We start from the raw sequence: 16,488 nt of genomic DNA, 5'->3' as shown, positions 1-16,488 counted from the left end.
ATCTGGGACTGGGTTATTTACAAAAAATAAAAATTTACTTCTCTCAGTTCTGAAGGCTGGGAGTGCCAAGATCAAAGCTCCAGCAAATTCTGTGTCTGATGAGGGTCCAATTTTGGTTCCCACAATGGTGCCTTAAAAGCTACATCCTCCAGAGGGGAGGAACACTGTGTCCTCACTTGGCAGAAGGCAGAAGGGCAAAAGGACCAACAGCCGTGAGAAGCCTCTTTTATAAGGGCATTAATCCTATTCACGAGGGAAGAAGTCCTTATGATGTAATCACCTGGTAAAGGCCCACCTCTGAATACTATCACATTGGCAACACCTGGATTTTGTAGGGGACACATTAAAACCATAGCATCACAGATCTTACTTTCTTACTCAATTTCAGACATTGAGGTGTAAGCAACATATGTAACTACCACATATTACCAGAGAAAGATGATAACAGAAATTTTGTTAATAGATGTTATGAGAAAAAAAAAAAGAGGTCTCTCTACCACAAAATCTTGTCAGAGCCTTCAAAAGTGACCAACAAAATCATGAAAGATAGATGGAATTGAACCATATATAACTGCCCAATAGGTAACACATTAAAATTGAATTCATTCAGATAAACATTAAGCAGTACCTAGTGGTGAAACTTTTCAGATTTATTTTTGAGATTGTCTAAGAGATCCTGGGCTTCTTGGAATTTTGCTTAAGAAATTCAGATTTAATAGCAATAATTTCAAGATATCACACCTTCCATTAACAAGTAAGGAACAGAGACACATAGAGAACCAGCAAGATATTGGAAAGGATTATCTGTTGCAGACACCCCTTATTGTACCAAATAATAATACAAATTATTTCCACTCAAAATAACTTTCCATTTGAGAAGTTGAATCCAATTTGGTAATTTATTTAGCATATTTATGACTTTTCCTCAGGTCAGTAAACGTGTCACTTTATTTATTCTGTTGTATTTACATTCCCCAATTCAGAATCAACTGCCTATTTTATTAACACATTATTTATAAATGATTGGGAAAGTGAAATAAAAACTTCAAATAAAAGTTTTCCAACCTTGACTTATTGTTTTCAAATAAAAGTTTTTAAACAAATAACATTTTATTTATACAACTCCTATAATTTGGGGTCTCTATCTAGAATCCTTACTAATTGTAGCACATGATGTAAGACTCACCATTACTGGTGTTACTAAAGAAATGCCAAAAAGAAACATATGGACTAAAGTATATTCAGCCATAATTTTTAATGATCTTGAAAATGGAAATTTTTTTTCTTTACACCATGAAAGTACTTTACCCAGATTATAAAGTAAAACAACCATTTAATCTCCACCTTATTTTCTTCACACAGACTTATGCTTGAGTGAAAGGGAAAATAAAACTGAATGTTCAGGGGCTATGCTTTCACTTCAGCAAATGTCCCCTTCCCCACAAACAGAAACTGTTATCCCTTCAGAAAATACTCAAGCAGTTAGAAAGAATTCAGGACCTCAGGCTATAATCCAAGTGAAAACTATTAGTTTTTCAAGTCTATATCTAGAAAATAGCCTTTCCTAGGTATACAACCCCTTCACCATATACCTCCCCTCACCCACCTTTACTTTTTACCTGTTTACAAAGCTGGGGCAAATAGAAGAAAATCAGGCCCAAAGTTTATTAGTTATTACACAATCCATCAATACTGTATTAGTCCATTTTCACACTGCTAATAAAGTCATACCCAAGACTGAGCAATTTATAAAAGAAAGAGTTTTAATGGACTCACAGTTCCACGTGGCTAGAGAGGCCTCACAATCATGGTGGAAGATGAAAGCAATGTTTCACATGGCAGCAGACAAGAGAATAATACTTGTGCAGGGAAATTCCCCTTTATAAAACAGTCAGATCTCATGAGACTTATTCACTATCATGAGAATAGCACGGGAAAGACCTGCCCCCATGATTCAATTACCACCCACCAGGTCCCTCCCAAAACGTGGGCATTGTGGGAGCTACAATTCAAGAGGAGATATGGGAGGGAACACAGCCAAACCATATCAGATACAAACAGAGGTTCTCATTTGTTTATGCGACTGAGATATCAGCTGAGCTTCCAGATTCCTGAGATATATGTACACTTGGGTTGATACTGTTTTACATACCCACTGGAAGTTTGAGGCCCTTCCCTGTATTTCTCCAGCTTCTTGGGAACTGTAGTCTATAGCCACTCTAGTCTCTGATTTCTTTTATTCTGCAGCTCTTCCTTCCCTTTTTTTTTTTTTTTTTACGGAGTCTCATTCTGTCGCCCAGGCTGGAGTGCAGTGGCCGGATCTCAGCTCACTGCAAGCTCTGCCTCCCGGGTTCACACCATTCTCCTGCCTCAGCCTCCCGAGTAGCTGGGACTACAGGCGCCCGCCACCATGCCCGGCTAGGTTTTTGTATTTTTTTTTTTTTTAGTAGAGACGGGGTTTCACCGTGTTAGCCAGGATGGTCTCGATCTCCTGACCTCGTGATCCGCCCGTCTCGGCCTCCCAAAGTGCTGAGATTACAGGCTTGAGCCACCGCGCCCGGCCCCTTCATCTTATAGTCACTCTAAATATGAGACTCAGCCTTCTTTTCTGTGTTTACCTATCATCCTCATTTACCTATCATCCAAGTTAAGTCATATATGAGTCTTTTTAAATGAGGTTCATTATAGTATCCTCTTTACATTCGTTTATGCCTGAAATTTTTCAGAATTTTAAATAATTCAAACAGAAATGGCTCATGTCATATCCAGCATATATATGAAGCAGACTTTTTGAAAATGCCGGGGAGATAGAGTTAGAAAGGAACAACATACAAGCAAACATCTGCAAAGGGCCCAAAAGAAAGTCTTGTCGTTATAACTGTGTTCAGCCAACCTTCATGCAGTGACTTCTCACTGAAACTGTGTCTCCCAGCTTCTATTTATCTAACTTCCATTGTCATACTGACTCCTTCCTACCCATCCCATTGTGACTGAGGCTGTAGATTCCTCACCCTGTTTTATGAAGGGCAGTTGTACCCATCAACTCTTTCCAAGATGCTCAGTAGAGGAATAGGCTTTTCTCTTAATATGAGCCATCCTTCTCAGGAGTACTTTGGGTATAACCAGCAAAACTTTATTCTGTTATATGTTTAGCACACTCACCTCAATATTCTACTACCATCAAACATATAGAATAGCCATTTCCAGATCAAGCTTTTGAGAATAGCAATACCACATTTTCTATTTAGGATCATCTCTTTGGATAACCCACTGCTCTCCGTTTTTTTTTTTTAATACCAAAATTTGAGAATAGCCTTGACACAATACATTACACAATTTCCTTTATACATAAACATAGCTGTCATTGCAACTGTCAATCTATGAATGTCCATATTCTCTAAGAACTCACTGGACTCCTTACTGTCAATAACTATTTTTTTACATGTCTTGATAACTCCTTAACCTTCTCATAGTTCTCATTCTCATTCATCTTTTCTAAATCAGGATTTTTAAATGAGCCAATATTCTCTAAAGCACTGAAGATTAACTATTAATTTAATGTATCTTTTCACTTAGTAGATCTGCATATATGTTTAGCACTCCATCTCCCTGGATATATTGCTAAAAGGCCACACTTAATCTCAGACTCCTTTTGATACCACTGATTTTTTTTCCCTGTCTTTACCTTTTAATCCTAAATCTCAACTGATCCACAAATTTTTCTTCAACTCTAGAATATTAGATATGCATTGCTGGATGTATTTTTCTTTGTCATAAGAATTGTAATTTATTGAATCATAATAACAGTGTCCTCTAAAATAGTCACTCTCCTGCCAATCCTCACCAATTTACATACTTTCCCATTCCCATAAATTTGCTTTCCAATTACCTCATATGATCAGAATTCTAATTCATCACGATGCTCCATGCAAATCAAAAGCATAAATACAGATATATTTGTCACATTTTAAGACAAAAGCTGCTTAAGGCATCCTCCAGGAAGTGTTCCCGATTTCCCCAATCTTGACTAAGTACCCACTTTGTGCATTACTATAGCATCAAATATATTTCCCACTGCAGTACATATCATGCTTCATTGCATTGTTTGTCTGCCTTCAATATTAGACAATAGATGCCAGGAAGACCATAACCATGTGATCTTATTCTATGATGAATCTCCAGTATATAGCACTCATGCCCGGCCTGCATGAGATGTCCAGTAAATGTTTGGTGATACTGTTATCAACTTGCATTTACACTGAGACTATAGCATCCTTTATAATAAGGATTTCAATAGATGCCATTTTTGCACATCACACTTAAATGGAGAATTCACTTCCCTCCCAAGAACGTGAATTAGATTTAAAATTAAATGGAAAAAAAAAAGGAAGTGAAATGGAGGGATCGTTTATTACTAGAATTCAGAGGGATCAAGTACACGCAAGCTTCAATATGTGGAAATACTGTTTCTCTAAAGAATTGTTTGGGTTTTTTGTATGTAAGTTAATTCAAGCTCAAAACACATTTTCCATAAGAAAAGATATGTCGATTTTTGTCTAATTTCCCAAGTCAGTTCATATTGTATGATGCACTTGAAATACCAACCCTTTAACGGTGAATAAACAATGATGGCAACAGAAGGAGTAGCTTTCTCTTATTAGGCTTATCACGCACCAGGTCCTGTGCTAGGTATTCTACATGCACTTTCTCATTTTACTCCCCTAAAAACCCTAAAATTGTTATTATCTCTACCATACAGTACAATAAATTGAAGTTACAGAAGTTAATAACTTGCCCAAATTTTCCCAGCCAGGATGGTATAGGAGATTTCGTTTCCTTTTGCTATGTTTTGTAGGAAGTTGTTTTGTATCCAGATCTGTATGAATACAAAGCCATTTTTCTTTCTATTACATACTTATAACACCAATTATGAAAAAGCACAAAGAAGAATGAACCTGAATAAAAACACATTTAAACACATCTTAACTGCTGCTACTTGACTATACCAAAAAAAATTTTACTTGACTATTTTTGGAGGCACATGAGTAAAAGTACAATATAGTAAAATAGCTCTGAAGTGATTATCAAATATAAATCTTCTGATGAGATTTCTACCCTAACTAGCCACATGGTCTTGTACGAGTCACCTAAACTTTATGGACTTCATTTTTTAATATGTAAACAAAGGATTATCCTGTGTCCTGATTTGCAGTTCCAAAATTCTGTTTTCTGTGCATGCATGTTTAATTATGATACCACAACAGATGTCTAAAAAGCTTTAGCCTTGCTACACAGTGTATCCAAATGCTGATTTCACCAAAAAGCAAACCACTATAAAAGTAAAAATTGAAAAAATAAAATTTTCACTTTCAATTGTTTCCTACATCATTAAGGATTTATTATTTATATGTTTAACAAATTTTCTCTTTACTCCTTTCAAGCTATTTGAAGATGAGCTTTCTAAACTCCCTTACAATATTGTTCATTTCAATAACCAAGCATAACAGACTCTCCATGATCTGCCTCCTCTCTCCCTACTTCTCTAGCCTCATTCCTCGCTATTCCCATATATCCCCTCTCCATTCCCTACCCTCATGCCATTGTTCCTTATTGCTTAGATGTAGTTACTCATTTTATCTTATCTCTTTCTGGAATTCTCCTCCCTTTCTCCAACTGGTCCACTCTATCATATTTAAATATGTAGTTCAGACATCACTTCTTCTGGAAGGCCTTCACTAAACCCCTAGACAAAATGAAACTCTCTGCTGTACCTCCATGGCCCTTTTGTATACTTCTACTGCAGTACAATGCACATGCATTACATTTGCTTGTGTATCTGTCTAAACTGTAAGCTTCTTGTGCTTATCTCAGAATGTGGTGCTCAGTAGGTAGTCAATGTGCATTTGTAATCTTTCATATCCAATGTCTAAACCTCTGTTGTTACTCATAGGTTTTTTATAGGCAAGAGGGTCACAGCAACAGCCAAGTTATTGAAACACAGAAACTTCAAGCAGTAGTACCACTCCCAGATGCTGGAGTCTACATTATTGAAGTTCGAGCATATAGTGAAGGAGGAGATGGAACAGCTAGTTCTCAAATTAGGGTACCATCATATTCAGGTGAGTTTTGACATAGTAGGTTTAATTTGCTGACAACCAACAATTACAAGATGGTATGAAACTCATCAAAATTGAGGATGTGATAGATTTCACGGTTCAGAGATGTTGAGGGGTTTCTCCTCTCTGATTTTTATATTATCTTCTGATTAGTATGAACCACAGTAATCTGCTCACAATTGCAGAATTTCTACAAATCTAGAAAGGAGTTGACATTTTCATTAGAATGTACTGATTTGTGAAATGTCCTTGCCTATCCTGGTCTCAAGTAGTACCTTGCTGGCCATTTGGTTTTTGGAGTATGGCTTTTAAACTGATATTACACTGGTTTTGACATACCTACGTTTCTGTTGTTTTGATTGCCTTTATTGTTAGAAAATAAGGAGTTTAAAGGGAAGCTTTTAAAATTAAAATTTGGTCATATTTATTGATTTCCAAACAAATTATAAATTTTATTGAACATTATTATTAGCAATATTAATAACTGCTAGCTTTCACTGACCCTTATTATATGTCAGGCATGGTCAAAAGTGCTTTACATACATCATCTAATTTTAGTAACAATCATATGAGATAGGTGACATTTTTACTGTTTTGTAGAAAACGTTTAAGTAATTTGCCTAAGACCACACTATTACTAAGTTTCAGAACCAGGATAAAGACCTGGGTATGATTGTTTCCAAAACCACGTATCTTCACCACCACCATCATTATTATATAAGCAAAGGAAAAACTGATTAAAGGAAGCGAGATTTTAGAAATTTAGAAGAAAGTAACCATTTCATAGAGGTAGTCAAAAAAAGCAGCAAAAGATTTAGATATGCAAATTTCTGATTTTAAAAGTATTAGACAATTTTATGAGACCATTATATAACATTTTCTCATTACAGTTAGTGGGTAATTAGGAACATCATTTGTTAAGCAATCATTCCCAAGCAGAATTATCAACCTACAGGGAAGTGTCCCGTCATGCTGTGTAGGTGGCCCTGTGCTATTTAACTTACTCATCAACTTGAAATCAGACCAGAGGCATTGCTTGTGATTTCTTTTATGCCACCATGAAATGGGAGATAAATACAGTGCAGAAAAGAATGAAACAGACTGGAACTTTGAGGAAAAGCTATTGACATAATACTTGATAATTTTTTTTTAACTTTTTAAGTTCAGGGGTACATGTCCAGGTTTGTTACACAGTTAAACTTGTATCATGGGGTTTTGTTGTTCAGATTATTTCATCACCCAGGTATTTACCCTAGTACCCAATAGTTATTTTTCCTGATCCTCTCCCTCTTCCCAACCTCCACCCTCTGATAAACCCTAGTGTGTGCTGGTCCCCTCTATATGTCCATATGTCCTCATAATTTAGCTGCCAGTTATGATACTTGATAAGGTCTCACATAAAAATACAGGATAAGGAACATTATTGATAATTGATAAGATTTGCATACCTGTAAATTAGATATTACATCAACATTAATTTATTTTTTTTTAAACTGTACTGTGGTTATATTGTTAAAAGCCTTATTTTTAGGAACTATACATTAAAATATTTAGAGGAAAAGGCACATCATATCTGAAATTTCAAGTGTTTCAGAAAAATGGATGTATGTATAGAAATAACAATAAAACGAGAATGATAAACTGTCAACATTTAAGGAATCCGGGTGAATTCCTTAGTCTCATGACTTTTCAGTACACCTAAAAGTATTTTTAAATGACTAGTTAAAAATACAAAACATAAGATGGGAGAAATCTGACTTTTTCAGAAATTCTGGTGAAAAGATTTAAGAATTTAAATTTTATTGTGCTCACATGAAAATTTAATATGCTTTATGATTCATTTATGAAAGTATAGTTTCAACAGCAAGAACAGTTATAATATCTCCGCATTAATTATTTCACAATTGAACTGTTCAGATGAGGGAGCTGAATTTTCAAGAGCATCTTAAAAGACTATTTCCTGAAAAGCAAAATATACGACAACCTTCCTCTTGCTTCAGCACGTCAAATTCCTAGACAGCAATACAGTGAGCATTTACTGAGACCTCATTGTGTTCCTGGCATTAAACTAAGTGTTTTCTATATATTATTTTATCTTTCCAGCAAACTTTTGAGTTAGGTATTTTATTCTTCTCTGACTCTCTAAGGTTACTTTCAACTCTAACACAATCAGATTCTATAGTATTATCTGAATAAGATCAGCCTCAACCTTGGAAGTACTTATGATATCTTAATTCTCCCATTGATATTTTAAATTGTAACTTCTATGCCAAGAAAAAAATTATCAACTTTTATATTTCAGTTAATAACATTTTGATCAGTGCAACCCACTTCCTGAGTTTCAATATGGGAAACTCTTACACTATTGTCTACCTTAGACTCAGACCCTGAGTCATGATTGGTTTCATTTTTATCATATTGCAAAAACCAAGTGCCTAAGATATCAAATGACTTGCCCAAGTGAAACAGCTAGTTAGTTTTATAGCTGGGGCCAGAACTTAGTCTAATATTGTTCTTTCTGTTGTTTTGTGGGGTTGCTTTGCTATATCAAATTAATATGTTTTAGTTTTGTAGATTCTATTTGGAATTTGAGATACAGACCCTACTTAGCATTCTGAAAGTGAGATATTTTTATAAAAGTGTCATGTAAATTAAGATGCAGCCACTTCCAATAGCTAGAAAGGATGTTTTCACATTTTTTATTTATTAAGCATGCACATACGACTCCAGTGAGTCTTGTCATCTTGCCTTTCTTATGGTTCACAAGTGGCTATATGCTTCACAATAACCCCATTTTGTACAAGTTGAAATATATGCAACATTCTCCAATATGTTGATTGATAAGTTCTAGTAGTGTATTAGCTGTAAAAGTTTTCAAAGACTTACTGGTTTTTGCATTTGTGTGTGTGTGTGTGTGCACGCACGCGCATGTGTGTGTTTACCAAATTATTCTCTGGCTCTTAAGTATCAAGAAAATAAATTCAGACTCTATCTTTGCAACTAAAATTACCCCCCAAATCCCATTACACTCAGTCTAGCCAGAGAGGATTACCTTGACAGAAGATTTCAGCAATTGGGTAGTAGATTATATTATTATTATTAGGGTTTTAACTAAGGCCAATCATTGTTTTAAGAGATAATACACAAGTATCTAAATCCACTAACTCCTACCTCAATTACTTTAAGCAAGTTTACAGCCTTTCTAAGCCCCAGCTCCATCTGCAAGAGGGGAATAAATAATTGTATTTACCCTATAGGAATGTTATGAGGATCAATTAAGATAACATATATAAAAGGCTTTGTACAGTATGTGACATACAATAAGCGTTTATTAAATAATCAATTATGATCATGATGCTTCAGAAGGCTTCTGGCTTGAAGAACCGTTCCTGAAGTTAATATCTAAAAGTCATTTCGTTTGTGGTTATATAGGGCTATTAAAACTACTTCAGACTATGCCGGGCGCGGTGGCTCAAGCCTGTAATCCCAGCACTTTGGGAGGCCGAGACGGGCGGATCACGAGGTCAGGAGATCGAGACCATCCTGGCTAACGCGGTGAAACCCGGTCTCTACTAAAAAAAAAATACAAAAAACTAGCCGGGCGTGGTGGCGGGCGTCTGTAGTCCCAGCTACTCGGGAGGCTGAGGCAGGAGAATGGCGTAAACCCGGGAGGCGGAGCTAGCAGTGAGCTGAGATCCGGCCACTGCACTCTAGCCTGGGCGACAGAGCGAGACTCCGTCTGAAAAAAAAACAAACAAACAAACAAAAAAAACTACTTCAGACTAATCAACCTTGGATCAGTCAGTTTAATCCCAAAGCGATTCTAATATATTAGCTGCATACAATGTTTTAGTCTCATAAAGAACCTCTCCTGGGTGTAAGAAAGAGTGATGAAAGATCACCATGTTTTGCGAAGTTTGGCATGAGAACCTAGAATTTAAGCTCACTCAACTGAAACAGTCAATCAAGGACACATCAATAAATTCAGTAAATAAAATAACGTTATTAGATTTTAAAATTTACTAATCATAGTCATGTATTTCTTAATGATGAGGATAAGTTCTGATAAATACATCCTTAGGCAATTTCACTGTGTGAACATCATAGAGTATGCTTACACAAACTTAGATGGTATAGCTTACTACACACCTAAGGCATATGGTATAGCCTATTGCTCCTAGGCCATAGACATATACAACATGATTCTGCACTGAATACTGTAATTGTAACACAATGCTATGTGTGTATCTAAACATAGAATTACAGTAAAGATACAGTCAGTATAAAAGATAAAAAATGGTGTACCTCTATAGGGCACTTAACAGGAACAGAGTTTGCAGGGTTGTAAGTTCTGGGTGAGTCACTGAGTGATTGTCAAGTGAATGTGAAGGCCTATGACTTTATTGTACACTGTCGTAGACTCTATAATCACTGTATACTTAGGCTATATTTATATTACATTTATAAAAACAATTTTTTCTCTAATAAGTTAAACTTAGCTTACTGTAACTGTTTTACTTTATAAATTTTTTAAATTTTTTAACTTTTTCTCTCTTTTGTGGTAACACTTAAAACACATACATAATACAGATGTAAAAAAATTTTCTTTATATCTGTGTTCATAAACTTTTTAATATTTTTCTTTTATTTTATATTATTTGCCTTTTAAACTGTTGTGTTAGAAACTAAGACACAAATATACACATTAGTGTAGGCTTAGCCCTAGGTCAGAATCATCAATATTAGTCTTCCATATCCACATCCTGTCTCACTAGAGGGTCTACAGGGGCAATAATACGCATGGAGTTATCATCTCTTGTGATAATAATGCCTCCTTCTGGAAGCCCTTCCGAAGGACATGCCTGAAGTTGTTTTACAGTTAACTGTTATTCTGTAAGTAGGAGTACACTAAAATAATTACTAAAAGAATAGTGAATACAGGGCCGGGCACAATGGCTCACGCCTGTAATCCCAGCACTTTGGAAGGCCGAGGCGGGCGGATCACAAGGTCAGGAGATCGAGACCATCCTGGCTAACAAGGTGAAACCCCGTCTCTACTAAAAATACAAAAAATTAGCCGGGCGTGGTGGTGCGCGCCTGTAGTCCCAGCTACTCCGGAGGCTGAGGCAGGAGAATGGCGTACACCCGGGAGGCGGAGCTTGCAGTGAGCCGAGATGGCGCCACCGCACTCCAGCCTGGGCGACAAAGCAAGACTCCATCTCAAAAAAAAAAAAAAAAATAGTAAATACATAAGCCAAATAACAGGTATCATTTGTTACCATTATCAATTCAATACTGTACATTATACGTTCATATAACTAGCAGAACAGGTTTGTTTACGCCAGCATCACCACAAATATCTGAGTAACGTATTGCATTACAATGTTATAATTGCTACAACATTACTAGGCAATAGGAATGTTTCAGTTCCATAATGATCTCACAGGGCCACCATCAAATATGTAGTCCATGGTGGACTGAAATGTCATTATGCAGCTCATGACTGTAAATTAGGAATTCATATTGCCACAAGCTTTTGTTACTTTTGCTCCATTTTCCGAACTGTGCACTATCAAAATTATTTTATTTTTATATCTGAATTTGGAATATTTTCATCATTGGTGAAAATTAAATCTCCTGACTGGATGTGTTTGTTAGACATGACATCACCTTTTCAATACAATATCTCATATATCCTTGTCCCTTCTATATAACTTTGGGAACCTCAGATAATGTCTGATTTTATAAATACAAAGAACACTCTTATCAGAAACAGGACCAATCTTGCACTCATTAGTCTTACATACTAAAAGCAATTCTGGCCTAGCTCAAGCAAAACCAAAATAATTTGCTCCATTTGATGCTTTTTTTTTTCACAGGTGGAAAAATCACAAGTGCTCAGTCGACCCTTCACACTCTCTCCACATCTTCATCATCAGTCACGTTGCTCTTGGCATTGATGATTCCTTCAGCCTCCTGGTGAAAACCGCTGACTTAATTTGCTTTTGTTCGCTTTAGCTTGATAACAGCAGTGAATAGAGTGTAGTGTAAGTGGAGAACCAGGATCCTGAGATGAGCTTGAGCTTTAAAAACTTGGAACTATACATGGTGAACTCACAGGAGGTTAGGGGGGAAATATTACTTATCCATCAGGTTTCTCTTTGGTTTTTGTAAATGGAGAGGACAGTTCTTAGTCCAGTAAAAATATGCAGATTGTATGTAATGAATTTTTGTAAGCAAAGGTAATTTCTGTCAAATGTATTCTTTACTTTTTTAATATGTTTGGATTTTATTTTATATCTATGACTATGAGTGTGTGCCATCCATTTGTTAAGTAACTGGCCTTTAGCAGATCTGTTTTAAGACAAATGCAAAAGTGAGAATGAAAAGGTTGCTTAAGACTGAGTTCAGTGTTTTTCATTTTCCCTTTGGCTGAATATCTCAATTTCCAAACCAGCAGGAAATATGAAAAATGCTTCAGTGATGTGGTCCATTATAAGATAAGTACACAAAAATTTTCTTGAAAAATATTGTATGATTGCATAGTGAAATAGCAAGATTTGTCAATATGCTATTCTATATGCACCCCTAGAGCAAGTTATTAGGGTAGGGAATAAGCCATTTACATTAGTGCAAGATAAATAGAAACTGAGTCCAAATGAATTTTAGTGCTATTGTTTTTCATAAAGTACTATGTTATCTAGCAGCAAATATAATAAATATTTATTTTTAATAATAAAAGATGGTTTAACATCACCAAAAAATATGATCACTAAAAACTGCAGACATGCTGCCACGGGTGCTAACTTAAAAATGAGAAGAGTATGGGACACAGCGTTTCCATTTCTTTACCTACTGCCAAAGCAGATGTTGAATTAGGTCCAAGGTTTTCTTCTAATTGCAAAATTTTGCAAAAATTTTAAGGACAATGAAAATGTGTTGTGCAAATAATTATGCATAGTCTGTAGATTAAAATGGTTCAAGCATAACAAATAAATTTTGATTTTTAAAAACAGTTCCATGCATCACATACCACTGATAAAATCAACTAGTAAAATAAAGACAGTCTCTCTTGGATAAATTGAATTTTTAATTAAGCTGTGGAAACATGGCATCAGTACAGGGATTCAGCTAGTCTAGCCAGCTATGCACTGTTTGATTCTGTGGCTTGGGAAGTAATCCTTATTTGCTATTTCGAAGAGTCAACTTGAGCCTGAGAGATCTTAGAGAGCTTTTGGAAAATGAGATGAAAATTTTCTACTTGAAGATATCTTAAAGAAGTTCTAACAAACATGAGAATGTGCCAGAGTTGGCATCATACCCATGCAAATGCAGGAAAGGACAGTTACTGCAAAGTCATATGCCAGAGAAGAGCCTGGAAAAATTATGGTTTTATAGGTGATGTTAACATGAGAACAAAAAATAGTTTTATAATTTTATATACTTTAAACTTGTTAATTGTATTTGCTTCATTAATAACAAGCAAAATGAAACAATATGGAGCTCAAATTGCTAGCTCTCAAGGTTAATCCTTGTAGAATCAGAGGAGTGATTGAAGTTTCTGTTCTCAACATCCTAAAATAATAGTTTCAGAGCCACAGGAAAAGTCTGTATGTAGGTTACATATTCTCTTGGGGGAAAATTATGTAAGACACCCTAAACAAATAAGAAATGAGTTAAAAGAAAGACTCGGTCAATAGATATTATAGTAAGTACTACAGATGGTAAATATTTAAGCCTGTAAGTAATTATGACTAAGTAGCCTTTCTTGAACACCTCCTTTAAAGTGGGAGAAGCTGGACTTTGGACTTTGCAAAAACAGGGATGCTTAATTGGTTAGCTGACAAAACATGAGCTCTCCCAAGTATAATGTAACTTTCATGAATGAATTGTGCATCTGGAAAAAAAAAAGGCAGAAAGAATATTTTTAATGCAAAATAATTTTATGTATTTCATGAATCAAGCCATTGTCTTCATTTTCCATGGTGATGTAAACCAGATTTAGTGAAGGACTTTAAGAATCAACTTCTTACTTACACTCTCAGAAAGCAAAGCCCAGTAAAATATTAAACAAATAAAATGACAAATTTAACCAATATTTTTAATTAGCTGACGGATGGTACATATCTGACAGAGTATTTACACGTAGAATGTCTGATGTTGTATTCTTACAGGAATCAGAGATATGGAATGTTTTTACTTAACATGCACAGAATATGTATTTTGCATCATAAACCTATTTAGAAAACAGGTTTTCAATGTTTATGTACTTATGTGCTACATATCTGTTACTTTGTAGAAATCAGAAGAGCATTCTTATCAAGGTACATTATTTTTCAGCTACAGTACTGAATTTTTTCTTCTATGGGATAGTAACCACAGTCTTAAATCACTAAAGAGACTGTATTTTTATATAATGTCAATTGAATATGAAGAAAGCAACAGTCCTTATAATTTGAAATTTCATGAAAGCAAAAGTTTTGCATACCCAAATGAAGGTACTGTGGACCCCATGTCAAACTGTTAAATATACTGTGTACGATCTGTATATATACTATATATAAGGTATATACCATGTGGAAGGCACAGTCAAATAATAGTTCTGTGTACTGTTCTTGTAACATTAGATCTTTTTAATAAATAATTCTCTTTTTATTGACTTTTATCTTTTCTCCTGTCAACTATATGAATGACATTATTTATTTTATGCAGAGCACAGAATGCCAATGATTATGGTCTGATTTTAACACTGAAATATCATTATGTTATGCTGTTATGATTTTAGGTTCAAAAATCTCCAGAAATGTCCATGGAAGACCCAACTTGAAAATTTGAAGCTATATCAAAAAATAAAACAAGAAATGAAGCAAATACAGATGGGATAAGTTCAGGGTTAAACTCATTATTTTCTTTTCAGGAAAAGAGACTACATTAAGTCAGTTTCATAAATAATTTGCTAAATGCATACTTCTGCTTTTATTATAAACAGTTAATCCCAATCTATTCTAGGTACAATTCTCATAGGCATTGACTCTTTTTTTGTCCCTTAACCCCGTTATACATCTCAACTATACCAATAATCACATTATAATGATTTGTTTTAAATGCTTCTCTCCAACTATCCAGTCACTGGGATTGCCCAGGGAAAAATATATGTTTCTTGGAATTTCTCTCACCAGTGTCTAGCACAGTACCTAACACATATCAAATGAGCAATACATTGTCAGCCTTAAAATTTCCTTTGGAATGAACTTCCCAAACCTGGGTAATCATCCAACACAGCTGAGAAACCCTATCTCCAAGTTCTGATTCAGTAGATCCGAGACTAGGAAATCCTTGTTTTTAAAATCTTCTCAACCACAAAATAATACAACTCTATTAAAGGAAATTTGTCAATATCTCGTAAAATTTTATATGGATTTGCCCTTTGACCTAGCATATCCACACCTAGGGATCTATCTATTCCTAAAATATATACAAAAATATGCAATTTTCAGTGGATAAAACAAGGTACAGAAGAGTAAATGTATGACCCCTTTTGTGTAAAATACAAACACATTTACTAATATTCTGAAGAAGAAATAATACAAGCATAAACTAACGACTAATAAAAAAGTATTACCAATTAAGGAGGGAGAGAATGGGATGCAGGAACAAATATGCAAGCAAACTCTTTTTCAATGTACAGTACTTTTTCATAGTTTTGACTTTGGAACTACACAAATGGTTTAGATTAAACTTTAAACCAAAAGAAAAAATAAAGCAATCTTCTAACATTGAGAATAAATGGAAGTAAATGAACCTAAATATCAACCAAACGGTGGGTAAATTGTAATTTTTCTCCCTTTTTTAACTTTTATTTTAGATTCAGGGGTTACATGTACAGGTTTGATACCTGGATATACTGGATGATGCTGGTTTGGGGTGTTAATGATCCTGTCACCCAGGTACTGAGCATAATACACAATAGATAGCTTTTCAACCTTTATAATCTCCCTCTCTCCCAGCTCTAGCAGTACCAAATTTCTGTTATTGCCATGATTGTGTCAATGAGTACTTAATGTTTAGCTCCCACTTATAAGTAAGAACATGTGGTATTTGGTTTTCTGATCCTGCATTAATTCACTTAGGATCATGGCCTCTAGCAATATCCATGTTGCTGTAAAGGACATGATTTTGTTCATTTTATGGCTGTATAGTACTCCATGCCTAATACGTACCACATTTTCTTTATCCATGCATTGTTGGACACATAGATTGATTGATTCCATTTCTGTGCTATTGGGGACAGTGCTATGATGCACATGTAAGTGCCTCTTGTCTTTTTGGCAGAATGATGTTTTCTTTTGGATATATACCCAGTAATGGGATT

The 16,488-nt window shown here is 35.1% G+C and overlaps 1 protein-coding gene across 1 annotated transcript in view; it reads left to right on the top strand.

The window, feature by feature from the left end:
* The window catches only part of CNTN5 (contactin 5), a 1,333,698-nt gene extending 1,318,923 nt beyond the window's left edge, over window positions 1–14,775 (top strand). The window contains exons 24-25 of the mRNA XM_031653895.1: window positions 5,951–6,119; window positions 11,996–14,775. Of these exons, the coding sequence (XP_031509755.1) occupies window positions 5,951–6,119; window positions 11,996–12,099 (273 nt within the window). The 3' untranslated portion in view covers window positions 12,100–14,775. The remainder of the gene's footprint in view (window positions 1–5,950; window positions 6,120–11,995) is intronic.
* Window positions 14,776–16,488: the final 1,713 nt, after the last annotated feature.

This window comes from Papio anubis, chromosome 12 (genome assembly GCF_008728515.1).
Source record: "Papio anubis isolate 15944 chromosome 12, Panubis1.0, whole genome shotgun sequence".
Taxonomy (NCBI): domain Eukaryota; kingdom Metazoa; phylum Chordata; class Mammalia; order Primates; family Cercopithecidae; genus Papio; species Papio anubis.
Note: the sequence above shows the minus strand (reverse complement) of the source record. Positions and strands in the feature narration are given on the sequence as shown.